The 16,794-nt window shown below is 36.2% G+C and overlaps 1 protein-coding gene across 1 annotated transcript; it reads left to right on the forward strand.

The window, feature by feature from the left end:
- Positions 1-4,776: 4,776 nt before the first annotated feature.
- On the forward strand, positions 4,777-15,911 carry LOC104468132 (monocarboxylate transporter 10-like; the record flags this gene model as incomplete). Its single annotated transcript, XM_010082160.1, has 4 exons — positions 4,777-4,921; positions 8,294-8,732; positions 15,561-15,644; positions 15,758-15,911. Coding segments are annotated over 4 exons (822 nt in total), but the record flags the coding sequence as incomplete, so codon positions are not given.
- Between the last annotated feature and the right edge of the window lie 883 nt (positions 15,912-16,794).

Consider the following 16,794-nt stretch of genomic DNA (forward strand, 5'->3'; position numbering starts at 1 on the left):
GTATGTGTAGTGCCAAACAGATTAGTCTGCAGGCTATCCAGTTAACTGTAGTTTTACCACTGCCTTGGTTTGCTGTGTGAGCTAAACAAACACACACAAGTTATTTTTTTTTTTTAATGTGGGGAAACAAATTATTTTTAGTTGATCTTGAATGCTTAATGTCACAAACACACACAAATTATTATTTTTTTTTTAATGTGGGGAAACAAAATATTTTTAGTTGATCTTGAATGCTTAATGTAAATATTCTTCTCTTCACTTGCCTCATATCACTTGTCTTCCAGACAGTAGCTTTTTGTTCCCTGTCTCAACCAGAAAAATATCAGGGGAAGATCTTAAAATTCTCAAAGTTCATTAAAGAATGAAGAGTGTTATTACTATGTTAAGCTAACCACTTGAAAGAGACTTGTGAGGATTAAACTGATAAGATTATTATTGTAATATACAGAAAAATTTTGATTGTAAAGAGGAATGCTATGGATGAGTAGCCTTTATTTAAACTTTTCACAATAAAACATTCCAATGTGATATGGTATTAATGGTTTATTTTCTGTTGCTTTTAAGTCCTAGTGCTTGTGTCTAAAGAATGAACTAAAACATTTAAGAGTTTGGTTCATAGTTTGGTAGGTAAGTGTGTATTATGTAATCAAGCTGTGATAATGGGAATGATTTTGTGAATGCTCAGATGTTGGATTCTGTATGGCTGAAGGCAAAAGACTATTTAAAATAAGGTGGATTTTTAAAAACTCATGGTTAAAACAGCAGCATATTTGTCGAGTATGTGTTATAGTTTCATTACTATAGACTTTTTGAACAGAGAAATAAAAAAATATGAGAACATATGCTTAGATTATAGCTGAAGTACATACATTTCTAGTGAGCTGATAAGAAAAGAACATGTAACTGTGACTTCTCATTTTGTAATAACTTTCATTATAATTGTTTGGGTTTTTTATAATCTATTATGTGTTTTAATGGCATAGAAACAGACTTTTCAGTGTAGATGCTACCAATGGCTCTCTAGTCTGATATTTTTATCTTAAGGATAATTTCTGTTCCATCTTGTAGGGAAGCTTGGGAATTTGTTATTCTGCAGTGACAATCTTTTGAGGAGCTAATTCTTAACTTCCAGTGCCTTAAGAAAGGTTTAAGTCCTTAAAATAGGATTAGCTTTTCTTCTATGGCTATCAAAATATTTTCTGTATGAATATGAAAGCAGTTATATGTAGCAATTAGGTGCTGTATTAGTACCTGAATTAACAGCTCTGGAATAAAGCCAGCTTGTGGCCAGGAAAGCAGCCAGTAGCCTGGAGGAGAAAGGTTTTAATTAATGTGTAATAACTGCTCCAGAAAGCGCTCATTATTCTGGCAAACTGCTTTTGTAATTTTTTCACATTACTTATTTGGGATAGTTGTTGTAATTTCTATTTAAAAATGTACCTTTGTCATACTGAGTGAAAAAGTATAAGAATGCTTGAAAACTTATTTGAGAAAAGTGAAATTAAATACTACTTGGATCTATTGAATATATTGTAGACAAAAATTTCTTTATAGGATCAAGATATTGCAGCAAAAATTTTTTGCCTTAAGGAAATTAACATTTACACATGTGCTGTTCTGTTTGTCTTAATTCTTTTTGTTTTATTCATGAAGGATGAATACAGTAAATTTTCTTGAACTATGCATACACGTGAAGTTAAGCTTCAGGAACACTCTTTTCATTAAATAGTAAAGCTGCTCATAGAGGACATTCCAACAACATCTCTTTAAGTTACATTTTGGTAGTACACAATAGCCTTGTGTTAACTTGAAGTTGTAATTTACAGGGCTTCAGTTTCCATTAGGTAGATAAGTGGTAAAGCGTGGGCTCCCACTTCCGCAGTTTAAGCATAATCGCAGTGCCATTCTGAAACACTTCAGACAAGGTCATTGTCCTTCCTCTTAAATGTCTTTTGTGTCAAAAATCAGTGGGAACCTTTCTTCTCTTTTAGGCTTTGCCTGTCATTGCTGTAACAAAAAGTAGAGAGAATCAAGTAATAAGAAAGGCATATTTCTTTTCTTAGTTCCTGGAAGCACGAAGAGACAAAGCCAGCATGTTGTTAACTGAGTGTGATTTGGGCTGAGTGTTCTTACTTCAGACTTTTATATTCCAATTGTTTTATTAGCTGTGTAAGCCATTAAAAAGTACTGTAAACTATCTGATTTCACTGCAGAGAGTGCTGATTGAATCTCAGCCTGTGCTAATTGGAAATTAGGACTGCTGGGGTCATATCTGTGTCTGTGAAGTAATTTAGCCTGTGACTTTATGCTAGCTACTTAAATTATGTTTCAGTTGCCTGGTTTCTCTACCTGTTTGTCTTCATGAATGGGGTGTGCATACCTGTTCATGTGAGATTGCATTCTCATAACCAATAATCTCTGGTGGGCTTGTCTGGTGCCACAGTTGCCTTTGTTTTATACCTAGTCAGGAAGGCTGACAAAATATTCACCCATTCCTTGGTACCTTCATGCTACTGTGACTCTCGACAGTCTTGTACTGCCCACTTCTCAAGATTTAGCTGTCTTTTCTCTTGGCCTTGCAGATACCCCAGGTGTCACAAGTAATCTGTGGTTCTTAGTGCTGCCCTGCAAGTCATGCAGAGATGCTGAGGACTGTTCATGGTGGTGGGATTTATTTGGAGGGATGACAGGAAGCCATGATGTTCTGTCTCCTAGCATTTGCAGTTTCCTTTGGACAGTAGAAATGCAGGCTCTACATAGCTCACTCTAGGAAAGATAAGTGGAAAGATGAGGAGCTGTATAGAAGTTGGACTTCTTAAAGCTTTACAAGTGGCTGGTCTCCAGGCTGTATGAGAATGTTTACTCCGACTCCTGCTTACAGAGTGTAGTTGGTATAACGATATCTTGCAACATCAGGAGCCATCTGGGCTGTAAAAGGGGACAGATCTCTTAAGTCATCTCTTGCCACACCCAAGGCACATTTGGGCTTTCCTTGACTGCAGAAGAAGAGAAAGGACAGATCTTTCCTAAATTTGGTTTCTGCCTTTCATCAGTGTCACAGGGGCCTTTTTCTTCCTCATCTGCTGTGCTTTCCCTTCATACAGCTCGTTTCTGCTGCAAGGCTGGCAGGCTATCTTGTCTGGGTTAGTTATACCCAGGAAATGCCCATAAAAGCATCTCTTCCTAAGGTTGCATCTTGAAACTCCATTATATTTATAACATGCTCAAAAAACCTAAAAAACAGCTGCCCCCCCTCTCCCCCAGCTCCCAAACAGTTAGGTCATGGTTCATTGAGATCATTGTTTGCCCTAAAATAAAGGATTTATTTCTGGTACTCTCATTTCTATTTTTCCAGTCATCTGTTCTCTTTTGTCTTTCATTTACATTGTAAACTCTTTGAAGAAACATTTTTTTTTTTTGTTTGCTTGTTTGTTCTACTCTGTTTTCTTTAGAGCTTTGCACAGTGGGGCCTTCATTGATGTGTAGGGCTCATTGTCACCTTAACAACATCATTTCTAAGTATTGGTATTGATAGATATGCTTGCAAATATTCTTCTTAGGTCTCTTAGTTATATTTTTTCCTGATATTTTTATCTGCCCTTATCATTGAATCACAGTTGTTTATCTAATTGTGTCTTTAGGAAAGATATTCTAAAGAAAATTCTAGTTACACAGATTTAAATCCGTTCCAGGTTGAAAGAGTTCTTTCATCTTTCATACAATTCAAAAAGAAGTTAAAATGTTTTTTGTAATGCAACTTGCATCAGCAGCTGTTTCCACTACCTGTTTAGACCAATTTTTTTTTCCCCAAATAAATGGGGACATCTGCCCACCTGAATATATTTATTATAACTATTGTGCTAGAGCAGCTTGATTTACCTTTATCCCCTGGGAGAACTGTTTATGCATGTTTGAAAGAATGATTAGATGATAACAGGTAAATGATGTGGTCCTGGACACCTGTATGAAGTGAAGCAGAAAGTGACTTTTAAATGAATCAAATTCTCTTTTACCTAAGTTATGTGAAGGTATTTTTGGTACACTTAGAATAAAGAACACACTTGTGGCTGAAACTTTAGTGTACTCAGCTGCACTGAATCTTAATGATCTAAGGACTCATTTATAAACAAGTACAGTTTTAACAATGTCTATAACACTGGACCACTATCAGATATAGTGACATTTTCCCATTATATATGGAAATGGTTGTACTAGCTCAAGTTCTTTTTGTTTAAAGTAAAATCATATTCCTAATATGTATATTACAGTATAAAAGCCTATTTTTGTTTACTCATTAATAATGTTCAATATGATCTAGATCTATGTAAGTAAGTTAAATATTTGTTATTTTTTTTCAGCAAACCTAGCTACTTAAAAGTCTAGAATTATATCAAGTGAAATGTGCTAATTGATGTAGTAATGGATATGGAGCCTCAAAGGTATCTTTAATGGCCTAGTCATCAGTTTGAATACTAGGTTAGTTACTGGAGGAGTAATTGTCTTTTTAACAAAAAAAGGAAAGTAAAAGTAATAACTTCTGTAGGTAATTGCATTCCTTGAGCTGATGAGGTCTAAATTGGTTGATTACATAAATTGGTCAGGCTTTTTTTACCCGTGTTAAGTAAATATATTTTAAAATGTATTTAAACATTTTAAAAATAGTTACCCAATTGTTCATCAGCTTTTTTCTAAGGTTTCATGTTGCTGAACTAAAACTAATACTAGCCAAAAGCTTAAATCACTTGTCTTCTAAAATGCTGTTTTTCTATTTTGCAGCATGGGTGACCTCTCTTTCTATGGGGATGGTCTTCTTCTGTTCTCCAATAGTCAGCATATTCACAGACCTGTTTGGCTGTCGAAAAGTAGCTGTTATTGGAGCTGCAGCTGGGTTTGCTGGACTCCTTTCAAGTTCTTTTGTAAGGTAAGAAATTATCTTTTTTATGTTAAAAGTATTTCGTCAATTTTACAGTGTAGGGGTAGTTGCTGATCCTATCAACAGAATATGAAGGAGTAAGCAGTGCTACTTTATATTATTGGTTAGAGTAGAAACCTGGCTTTGTTTTTGTCTGTCTATGACTTGTGAAATCTCCAAGTGGTACTTTCAACTTCAAAAGGAATTTAAAAAATATAATATAACCTCATAACAACACTCCCTATTTAACAGGAACCACTATGTATATATATATATCAACAGCAAGACTAATACTATAAGATCAGGAGCATTGTCCTGGATAAACTTGTATGTTTGCTTGATGTATGCAGTGTGTTAGCAGGTACAAAACCATTGTTTCTGTCTTCCCCCCTGCCCTGTCTTCTCAATTTGCTTTTAAAATACTGTTATAATGTTGATAAATATGCAGTAGGAACTCCAGGAAGGTGTTAATGTTCTAGTAAAATCTGATGTTTTATTCTATTCTTACTGTTCCAATCACCAAATGCAGAGATAGTGAAAACCTTGGTATAATGACATAAACTTAGGGCTTATTGGCTTTATTAAGGTGATCTCAGTTCTTTCTTGTGTTATTGAAAAAACTCAAATAGTAGTTGAGTTTTTTTTTTCTCCAGATTACACTTCATTTTTTATATTTCTGTAACTTTTGCAGAATAAATACTAAGAAGTTAGAATGGTTGATCTGTTGCACATGCCCAGTAGAAGATGAGAAAACGGGAAACTTACTCGTTCTAGTCGTCAGCAGAAATTGGATAGTGAAGTTAGGGTAAGAAGTAGAAGGAAAATAAGCCACAGTTAGCTCTGTTCTCACTCTGCTTTTTTCCCCCACCTTTAGCAGAATAAGCAGAGGAACATTCAAAAGCAAAAAAATTCAGAAGAGTTTCCTACATAGATGGAAATGTTTTTGTACAGGCAGGCTTGTGAAAATGTGTTTTCTATGCCTGTACTCTGAATCAGATAGATGTGTGAGCTGTCTGTGATGAATATCCACACTGTGTGGCACTGTGCCTGGGCTAATGTCTAGTTTGGGCGTATGTCCCCTAATGTGAAAACATATCCATAAATTTACAGGAAGAGGAGGAAAATAGTGCTGTCTTAGGTGCTGAGAGTAGTGTTTATATTTATTCTTGGAATAATTTATGGGGGGAAAAAAAGCTTTGTTTTCTTGTTACTTGGGCAAGTTTCTGATCTTTGTTTTATTTTTTGGTTAATCCAAGTGCAAATATTTTGTTCAATTAATTTTATTAAAGCAAACAAAAACAAGCAAAACCTCACTTCCTGGTATGTTTTAAGAGGCTTGTTACCACAGGTGAGGTAAAAACTAAAAGAATGCATTTTGGAAAAGTCTGTCTTCCTCCTTGCTTTCTCAGCAGCATGTTAAGTGATGAATACTGAAACAGTCTCATTATTATAAATTAAACCTCTTGATAAAATAAAGATATTGTCTTTGACCAAAATGCTATCATCGTTGTGTTTCTCTGATATCCCATGGAACAAGGGCACAGAAGAGGCATGCAAAAGGTAGTTATTTTGTAAAGGTTTCAAAAATAGCTTATTTGAATCTTGTTTTAGAATTTGAGGAGCACTTTTAGAGGAGAGGTGAATTCTTGTTAGAGTACATGCCATGTTAATGTGCATTCTTGATGTTTCATTATGATACTTACACTAAAATGATTTATGCCTATGATGTTATCAGATAACTGAGGGAATATAGTTCAGATATGGAAGTCAATGTTCTAGAAGTAGAATATTGTACAGCAGATAAATTTAAGTATGATTTACTGCTTTTGTTACATACTGAATTATAAATATAAATTTTATCTCTTAGCTGATATATAAAAGTATTTGTAATGCAGGAAAATATTTTACTATGTATGTCATGCTGCAAAGTCTTTGAATCTACAGATGGACGCAGAAGTTCTCTGTCCTTACTATATATATTATGTTCCTCCTCTCATTTTATAACTTCTATTTTTATTTTTCCTGGTTATTTTCCACTGATAAAGGTAATCAGTCTTTCCACCTTATTTTGTTTCTGCTGGCTTACCTTGTGTATAATCAGTTTTAGAAATTGATAGTTTAATGTAGAAAGTAACAATATTATGTTATACACTTTTTTTCACAAGAATACACAAAACCAGAGTTCAGTCAAATACTACTTTCTGAGAATTTCTGTAATTGTATGGGAAGCTTGCAGAGTGTTTTTTGGTATATTAGGACGCTGTCAGGTAACATCCTACAATGAAAAGCACTAAATAACACATTCATACTTCTTAAAAACAAACTGGTAATATATTGGCTAACAGGTTAAATGGTTTTCTATAACTGCTTTAAAAACACATTAGCTGATAAAAGAGAGGCCATGGTTCCTTGAAAACATAGTATTAAAAAAAATTAAATCATCATTTGCCACCTCAAATATTATAAAAATATTTCTCACACATTGCCTCTTCCGTCTAAATGTAAAAGATGTTTTCTTTGACTTATTAATAGTAAATACTGATGTAATTAATTATATTAACACTGTTACTTCATACTGTTAAGATTTCTTGTACAAGTACCTTTTAATGTCATATGTCTGCCTGTGATCTAATACAATGGCTCTGCTTCATTTCAGTTGTATAGTAGAAGGTAATGGTGGAGAGCCTTGGGATGAAGATCCTCCTTAATATGAGCTGAAATGTTTCATTCTTAATTTTTTTCCTTAGCATATCCAATATCTCGATCAAAACACTGAATTTAGAATACTTAATAAAAAAGATTATTTGTCTAAAAAATTAATACCTAAAAAGGCTATAATTTACTAATATTGTATTATATTGCCAAAGCTTGACAGTATTCTTGTTTAATTTTTTAGTATCAATAATGTTTAGTACTTTTGCTGTTGTATTTTCATGATAAACTATGTAAATACTTGATTTTTCTGGATTCATGAGGTGTGTTCAGTATTATGTTTGAACTGCTAGCACAGTGGAGAAGTGTGTAAATCAAAACAATGTAATTTTCTTTGGAAAAGAAAAACCCAGCAATGGTTGAACTTACTTTTGGCTAATTCACCCTGACAACGATTTTTAAAACTTTATTTAATAAGACTATTTGGTCTAATTATATTTAAATGTAATTTTGCTTTTTGCCTATTCAGTGAATTTTATGAAATTTCTAGTGGAAGAAAATAGAATAATTGCTGAATTAAGCTGACACCGTGTATTTCAACTAGAAGTAGACACAAACTCTTAACTCACTTCTGTAAACATGTCAAATCGTTGAAAAAGTAGGTGAACGTGAGCATACAGTGTTGTATGAAACACTAATGATTTTTTTTTCTTTTTTCTTCTGATATAGCACCATTGAACCTCTATATTTCACCTATGGAATCTTATTTGCCTGTGGCTGCTCATTTGCATACCAGCCATCCTTGGTCATTCTAGGGCACTATTTCAAGAAACGCCTTGGACTAGTGAATGGCATTGTCACTGCAGGCAGCAGCTTGTTCACCGTGTCACTGCCCTTCCTCTTGAGAGTTTTGCTCGATTCTGTTGGCCTATACAACACCTTGCGGGTCCTGTGCATCCTTATGTTTATTCTGTTCCTGGCTGGCTTTACGTACAAACCTCTTGTTTCCCATGCCAAAGACAAGGAGGGAGGAAAGAAGGGAAAGTTCAAATTTCTTCCTGAAAAAAAGATATGCAATTTCTCCGTTTTCAAAGTTCTCAGTTACCGAATCTGGGCTTTTGGGATCCCAGCTGCACTTTTTGGATACTTTGTGCCTTATGTTCACTTGGTAAGTGCATGATTCTTCCTATGTATAATGTATTTAAAACTACAGCTATTTCCATTTGTGTTATGGACTAAGAAAATGACTGGTGATAGGAAGCAATATTTAAAGTGCAAGTTGTGTTGGGGAGAAACATGAAATTAATTTTGTTGACTGTGATTAAGAGGTCTCTAATCAGAACAATTAGTTGAGTCAGTTAAAATTTTAGTTCCTTGTTCTCAATCTAGGGTTTAAAATACTTTAACCACAAAAAGAGACGTTTGGAAAGTGTTCTGTATTATTCCAAAGAGAATTATTTGTTTTTGGCACACCTGCATACATTGCCAATGATACTTGTGCTTTTCAGAGGAATAATGGAAGGAGTAAATAACAGAAAATGGGTAAAACTTCTAACTTGTATTCCTTTACATTGAGGTATGTTTATTACCATGAGCATTTTTAGGGTATGTTTGACCATTTCCAGGTTTATTAAAAGCAAAATACTTGTATTTTTCTGTCTCTCAAACTTTAGCTTTGTAGTTTACCACTGTAGCACTAATACAGCTGGTCCTGTTATCTGGTACTTGTAGCTGCCAATTCAGTTGGTTTTCATTGTTGTCTACAGTAACTGACAGAGCTTTAGCTTCTGATGATGAGGAAGCTGTCAGCCATTTATTACACATGTACGAAAGTTAGTTTGCTTCCCTAGCAGAATTTATTTTTTCTTTTCCTGTGGTGCATGGTTAATGTAAGAAATTTTGATGTGATTAGGAGATGCATTACATGACTGTGCAATGAGTACCAGCCAGATACTACTTACTTAAACAGTGAATTATTCTTGAATGGCTTCCTGCTGTAGCTGTCTAAACTGAAGTGTTGCAAACCAAAAGACTTAAAAGGGAAAGGGGAGGGGAAAAACGCCCACAACCTGCAATGACATGCTCTGTTTAGACCATTATGCATCAGAGAATCATAGAATAGTTTGTGTTGGAAAGGACTTTAAAGATCATCAAGTTGCAACCCCCCTGCCATGGGCAGGGACACCCTCCACCGACCAGGTTGCTCAAAAGCCTCATCCAGCCTGGCCTTCAACACCTCCAGGGATGGGGCATCCACAGCTTCCCTGGGCAACCTGTTCCATTGTCTCACCACCCTTACAGTAAAATATTGCTTCCTAATATCTAATCTAAATGTACCCTCTTTCAGCTTGAAAATGTCACCCCTCATCCTATCACTACACTCCCTGATAAAGAGTGCCTCCCCATCTCTCTTGTAGGCCTTCTTTAGGTACTGGAAGGCTGCTATAAGGTCTCCTCGGAGCCTTCTCTTCTCCACGCTGAACAATCCCAACTCCCTCAGCCTGTCTCCAGCCCTCTGATCATTTTTTGTGGCCCTCCTGTGGACTTGCTTCAACAGGTCCATGTCCTTCTTATGTTGGAGGCCCCAGAGCTGGACGGTGCACTCCAGGGGGGGTCTCACAAGAGCAGAGTAGAGGTGGAGAATCACCTCCCTCCACCTGCTGGCCACGCTTCTTTAATATAGCAAGTGGTGTAACCACTTTCTGGTAATATATTGATTAGGTTACTGACTCTGCATCAGATATTTATTTTAAAAATTACCTTAGGGTAGTGGTTGGTTTGTTTTTGAGCAGTCATAAACTAACTTTTGGTTGTGGCTAGTTCTTGTTACTTAGTTTTTAATCATGTAGATCTGATTCTCTAACACTTAAAATTAGACTATTTCCAAGGTCTGTACAATCAGATGAGCTATTATGACATCTTATGCTGTTTCCCCATAAGTTTTGTAGAGATTTTTTGAAATAAAACAGTGTTCACGGGAGTAGAAGAGAAGCATAGAGAAAGCTATTGGATAGATTGTAAATAATTGTTAACGCTTACAGAGAACCAAAGAACAAGGCTATACAAGCAGTCACATGGAACCTCTAAAAGCCTTTTATTTAACAAAAAGCTTGTAGTTTTTTACCAAGACGCTTGTAAGAATGCTTCTTGTTTCTAGACCAGACTAAAGCTGCTGGTGGACTTGTAGAGAACAAAAACTTTTATCTTTTTTTGGTGTTAGATAACTTTTTATAGTGTGCTTTCACTCCTGTTGAGTACTTCTCCCCCTTGCCCCCATCAGATTGACACAAATTCTAATTGCAAAATACAACTCTAGTACAGGAAAAGCATTTGATCAAGGCTGTCTCTAATGTAATGTTTGATAACAACACTATAAAACTATTCCACAGTGCAGTTAGAATTTAATATTTTAAAGATTACCTCAGAATTATAACAAGAGATTTAAATTCCAGCTTTTTTTTTTTCTCAGAGTTTCAGAGGAATAATGAAGCTTAACTATTTATAACATAAAATCTTCAATGATAGTTTACTTTCTATGCCACTTTTGAGAGGGGAAGCTTCACCAGCTCTTACGAATTCTTCACTGTTAAGTTTTATTATCAAAACCCCCTTCTGAAACACACAAGCTTTTGTTTTAATTTACTTGTCTCTAAATACTTAGTTTTACTATGTAATTCTTTGGTCCTCCTGTAAACCAGAGAGGAAAATCTTCTTAACCAGTGTATAGTAAACTCCCACTACTTTTAAGTAAAACCATTCTAAACAAGAAGCTTAGCTTTGCAGATAGCATTATTAAATGGAAAATAGCTTGATTTTTTTTCTTGAATCTTTTAAAACATCTGATTATTTGTGATTCAGATTTCTATGCAAAATTGAATTTAGGTACCTTTCAATATACACAAAGAATCCATGGGGGATTGAGGTACTACATGACTTGTGTTACTGTATTGGGTCTGTCTGAGCTGGAGTCAGTCCCCCCCAGCACCCTCCCAGTGCTGAGTGTCACCCTGGCAGCCAGCAGGGGGTGTGTCACACAGCTTGGGAGGGGGCGGAGCCGGGACAGCTGACCCGGATTGGCTGTTCCAGACCATGTGACCTCAGCTCAGCCATAACAGCCAAGGGCAGGGAGGAGGAGGGGGCATTGGTTACTGGGTTTGTTTCCAGGAGCAGCTGCTGCACACACTGAAGCTCTGCTTTCCTTGGAAGTGGCTGGACATCGCTTACTGAGGGGAAGCAGAGAATAACATCTTTGTTTACCTTTTTGTTCTGTTAATAACATCTTTGTTTACCTTTTGTTTCTGTGCATGGCCTTGGCCTTTGCTTTAATTAAACTGCTTTTATCTTGACCCACGAGTTTTTCATCTTATTCTCCCCCTTTATTTTGCTGAAGGGGGAGTGAGAGAGGGGCCTGGTGGGCACCTGACATCCAGCCGAGGTTAACCCACTGCAGTTATGTATCCAGGACTGTTGACTATACTCTGAAATATTTAAAGCCCAACCAAACTTTGATCAGTGAGTATGATAGGGAGGGTAAGAAACAGTATGAATTGGAATAAAATTTCATGTGTTTATACTGATAAAGAAACTATGTTGGCACCATCAGCGTCAGGTTTCTGTTTGCCTATGTATATGGTCCATTAAGTACTATGTAAGTGCTCACTAGTCTTTCAGAGAGCTTGATATGCAGGTAGTTTAATAATTCCTTGCTTTACTGATGTTGAAATGGAAAATTAGAACATCATAAATAGCAGTATTTCTACTTCCAAAATGAATAAAATTTTTCTAACCTTCAGTCTTGGATAAGTGATCAGGATAAAAAGAGCTTAATACCTGCACGTGTTAGGTTTAAGATTTTTTTAATAATTATTTTGCATGTGATTACTAAGGATGGGATGTATCCTCAGTAGCCAAAATCTTTGTGACAGAAAGCAGGAGTTTGAATCACTGGGTTGGAGGATGCAGTCATAGGACTAAGTAAACTTACTGCTTGGGGCTTAAAGAATCAAGTGTTCTCACAGCTAAACCTACCTTTTCTGTAATTATCTCTACATAAATCTGAACCCATTCAATAATTTAGATTTTCTTTTAGAACTAAGCAACCACTCATCCCTCTGACTCAAATGTAATTTCAAAAAGAAGGGAAAATCTGTTTAATTAAAAGGTATTTATTTTTATGAAAACATGAATAAGTCAAGGACCATAGCATTTATTGCTGGCGGGCAGTGATACATGCTGGGGGGACTATTTAAAACCCTAGAACGTCTCTGTGGATCTGTGTTTGAGAAAGTGACTAGAACAGTGTTTATGAAGGAAGAGCACAGATTCTGCCCTTCAACACAGATACATAAACTCCAGTAGATAGCTCTGGACTTTATCCTAGTTTTGTCTCCTTTTTGGTAAAAAACACATTTTATGTACTTTCAGAAGTACATAAAAGTACGTACTTCCAGATAAGTCAAAAGGCTGTAAGAAAAAAAACCACCTTTTTGCTGGTACATCTGCCAAACCAGAGGTTACTTTACTTGATTTTTGAAAATGAAAGTTACAAGTATTCCATTATTTACTACATTTTAAAAATGTAACAATACTGGAAAAAGGATACAATAATTGGACATAACTTCCGTTTTGCTGAAACTCTTGAAATTTTGCCACTATTATGGTTGGCTGACAATAGCCAGACTGCTAGAATGTGATGCTGGTTGCAAGTGCCCTGAGAAAAAACACTTTATATGGGGCCTCATGCCTACAACTCTTCCCTTAGCCCTCAGACCTGGTTCCTGTACTTAGAGTTCCATTTTTCCTGCCTGGAAAGGTAGTTTGTGCCAGAGTGAGTGCTCTTGACCATGTGATGAGACAGAGGTGCCACAGGCCCTACCAGGTTAGGGTTGTTGTGTGTTACCACTTGGGTCCATGGTAACTGGAGGTTGCAGAATTGGTGTGTTCTAGTCACTGCACATCAGCTGCTGTCTGCCAGCCTGGCACAGCAGAGGAGCTCCTAAGGTCCCAGGCAGGGTCTCCGAGTGCTTCTGAGGCCAACTCTAATTTCTGTTTGTTGTTCTTGTGTTTCCTGAAGCATGTTGGAAAGGACAATCCATGTTGTGAAACTTGCAGTAAGAAAGAAATAAAAGCTCATTTTTGGCTTTGGAATAATAGAATTAGCCAGGTCTTCACAATTTTAACAATCTGCATCGTATTTGCTAGACAAAGTAAAAGCTGTTAAAACCAGAGAAAATAACCTGCTCATGAACTAGGCTCTAAAATGAAACAAATCAACAAATTAATCATAGACATGGTAGATAGGATTTGTATCAAGGAGCTGGCAAGAATTACCAGTCCCTGAGTGGTAGATATCAGCTGCATGTGAAATAAGCATCCTATTCCTTTTGGCTGTTGCAGGGGGGACCCAAAAAGGGAGAGCTTCTCTTATCCCAGTTTAATTAGTGTCAAATTCCATTAGTAGGTGTTTCATTCTATGTGATTTTTGGGAATTGGGTTGGGAGAAACACCATAAATAAGTTTTGACTTAATTTTACTGTATACCTTTAGCATTAATTCAGATTTTTGAAAAGCAAACTGATAATTCATAGGATTATTAAATCAAATTGTTGTTAATACTTTCAATTTTAAAACCAGTCTAGGCTGGTTTTTGTTTTGATATATCTCTAAAATGGGCAAATAGCCAAATATAAAACTTATTTAGTCCATTCAGGTTTAAATTGTGAGTCCACAACACAAATCTGTTAGATTAATGAAAAAAAAATGTTTTTAATAAGGACTGTCTCACAAGGAAATAAGTATATCAAATAAAGTATACCTAGTCTCTGTGCCACTTGTCCTGTGTTTGTTCTGCTAATAAACAGAGAACTTCTGTTTTTCAGGAATCACAGTCTAATGTTAAGCATTTAGTGCTGTTCTCTTACCCTTTAAAATATGTACTTAATCAGGATGGTACATCCTTAATGCTTATGCACTTGTTATGTCAGTTCTGTTTAAATTCGATATAACATCACATGTCAGGTAGTTTAAAAGATACGCTCTTGCTTTTTCATGCTTTATTTAGCAGAGTGAAAAGAAATTCTGCTTAAAATGGATGTTGTCACTGCTTAGTCTTTTCTAAGCAATGACTAAGGTCACTCCTAAGGTTCAGTATTAGTTTGGGACTACATTAATTATGACACAGTTACAAAAGAAAGGGGCCTGGTATTGTGTTGTGTTTTATTATAGCAATATTCAGCCACTATGAAGAATACTGCTAGGTCTGAGTATATCAGCTTAACACTTTCAGTACAATGTTACAGTCCCATTTCAAACAGTTACAGTTCAGTTTTAAACAAAGCCATGGTTTATTTTAGCTGTTACTTTTATTAAATGCCTCTTGCTGATGATAGGTCCTGTCTTATTTATAGTGTTTGACACCTTGCAGGATGAAAAGCTGGATTGTAACAACTGAATAGTTGAACAAAATAGTCCAAATATTTATTACATGTTTTAATTTTAAAAAAGCAACTGGATGGTAGACAATGCAGTAAAAATGTGTTGATAAGTTTACCCTTCTAAGTCTACATTTTTTCTTATATAGAAAATACATACCCTTAAAGAATGGCTAGATCTGTTTGAAATTTAGGTTTATTGTTTAAATATGGTTATAGGCTTTTATACAAAGCTACCCATTAATTGATAAGCAATGTGAAAGTTAACACTGACTGTACTCTTAAAACTTCAGAACAGCTCAGGAAAAATAGATTTCAGTATTTCTCGCTTTGCTTTGCTGCCTGTTTCTTAATTTACTGTGTAAACCTGGCTTTGCCTTTTGATGCTTATCCAGGTTAATTTTCGGTTAGCAGTGGCTATGTGGAGTGCATGTGTTCTGCATCTGTGTGCTTCATGTTTCAGATTTGAAAAAATGATGTGTGCCTGGCTATTTTTTCCAACAACCTACTTGGGAGAATCTGTCTTGGGAAACAGATTTAAATACTGGGTTTATTCTCCTCCATAGATACTGAAGATTCAGTGTCTCATTGCTTTGCTGAACGTGCATGTGCCAGGAACAGGTTCAGCTGGTCCTCCAAGGAACAGCAAAGTGAGACTGCAGACTTAATGCTTGGAAAAAATAGGTAGATACTGTCACTAAGAAACAAAGCATCACCTTGGACTCTGCTCTAAGATTTTCATCAACTGTATTTGTTGGAAAAGAAAGTGCATCTCACAATGAAAAGTAAAGAGGCTTCCAAGCAGCTGGCTAGCAAAAAAGTATTCCGGAAAGATATAGCACTGCCAGGACCACTGTTAGGTACGGACTCGGGCTCCGGTGGCATCTTATTTGAAATGAGATTTGCTGGCTCTGCTGGTAAATTGCTTTTCAGATTCTTGGGGAAACTTTGTAACAATGAAGTGAAGGTTTAGCCTCTAAATAAGCCTGGCTGTCAGCAGTGGACACTGTGTAGCTGTTTTCACTGCAAAATGAAAATATATGGAGATGTGTATGTCCTCTGTGATATGCTGTGCTTTGCTGTATGAAAACAAGGAATACACTGTTCTGGAAGAATTCAGAGGAGATTCCTTGCTTCGTGTTGCATGAAGGTAATAAGTTTAGCCACCTTCTCTTTTTATAGACATTAGGAAGGGCTGGGAAGAAGTGCCAGGACAAGCATTCTTACTAGGCCACTAATCCCCTGCTCTGCTCAGTCCACAAACAGCTGTGACAGATGGAGTACCTTGCTGTGTTTCCTTTGGAGACCACTTGGCCCATTTTGAGTATTTGAGTTGGCATTACCCAGCATACCTAGTCATCTTGGGCTCTCTTTTGGCTGGATAATCCTTGCAATTCAGTTTGTCTCCTGTTCATTACCTTCTGTGGTCTTTCAGCTGTTCTTCTAGTGCTATCTTTTACAATAGGAAGTTCCCTGGGAAATAGGAAATTACTCATTTGGGAAACCTATTCATCTGCAAATTGAAGTTATGTGTAATTGAGAGACTAGTTCTTATGTCTTAACTTTCAGAATTTAACATTTCCATTCAATTACCACATGTGTGAAGTTCCTTAGCTTGTGTTGGGTTGAAACCATTAACAATATCAGGGCCCTTGTCATTTGAATTATTGACAGCTTTGAGGATTTTAACCCAGGTCTTTGAGACAGCTGACTCATATGACCAGGTGACCTGTCTAGGGGATGAGGGAAAGGCCGTGCATGTCATCCACTTGGACTTCAGCAAGGCCTTCAACACCATGT

Source organism: Pterocles gutturalis, unplaced genomic scaffold (assembly GCF_000699245.1).
Source record: "Pterocles gutturalis isolate BGI_N339 unplaced genomic scaffold, ASM69924v1 scaffold16849, whole genome shotgun sequence".
Lineage (NCBI taxonomy): Eukaryota > Metazoa > Chordata > Aves > Pterocliformes > Pteroclidae > Pterocles > Pterocles gutturalis.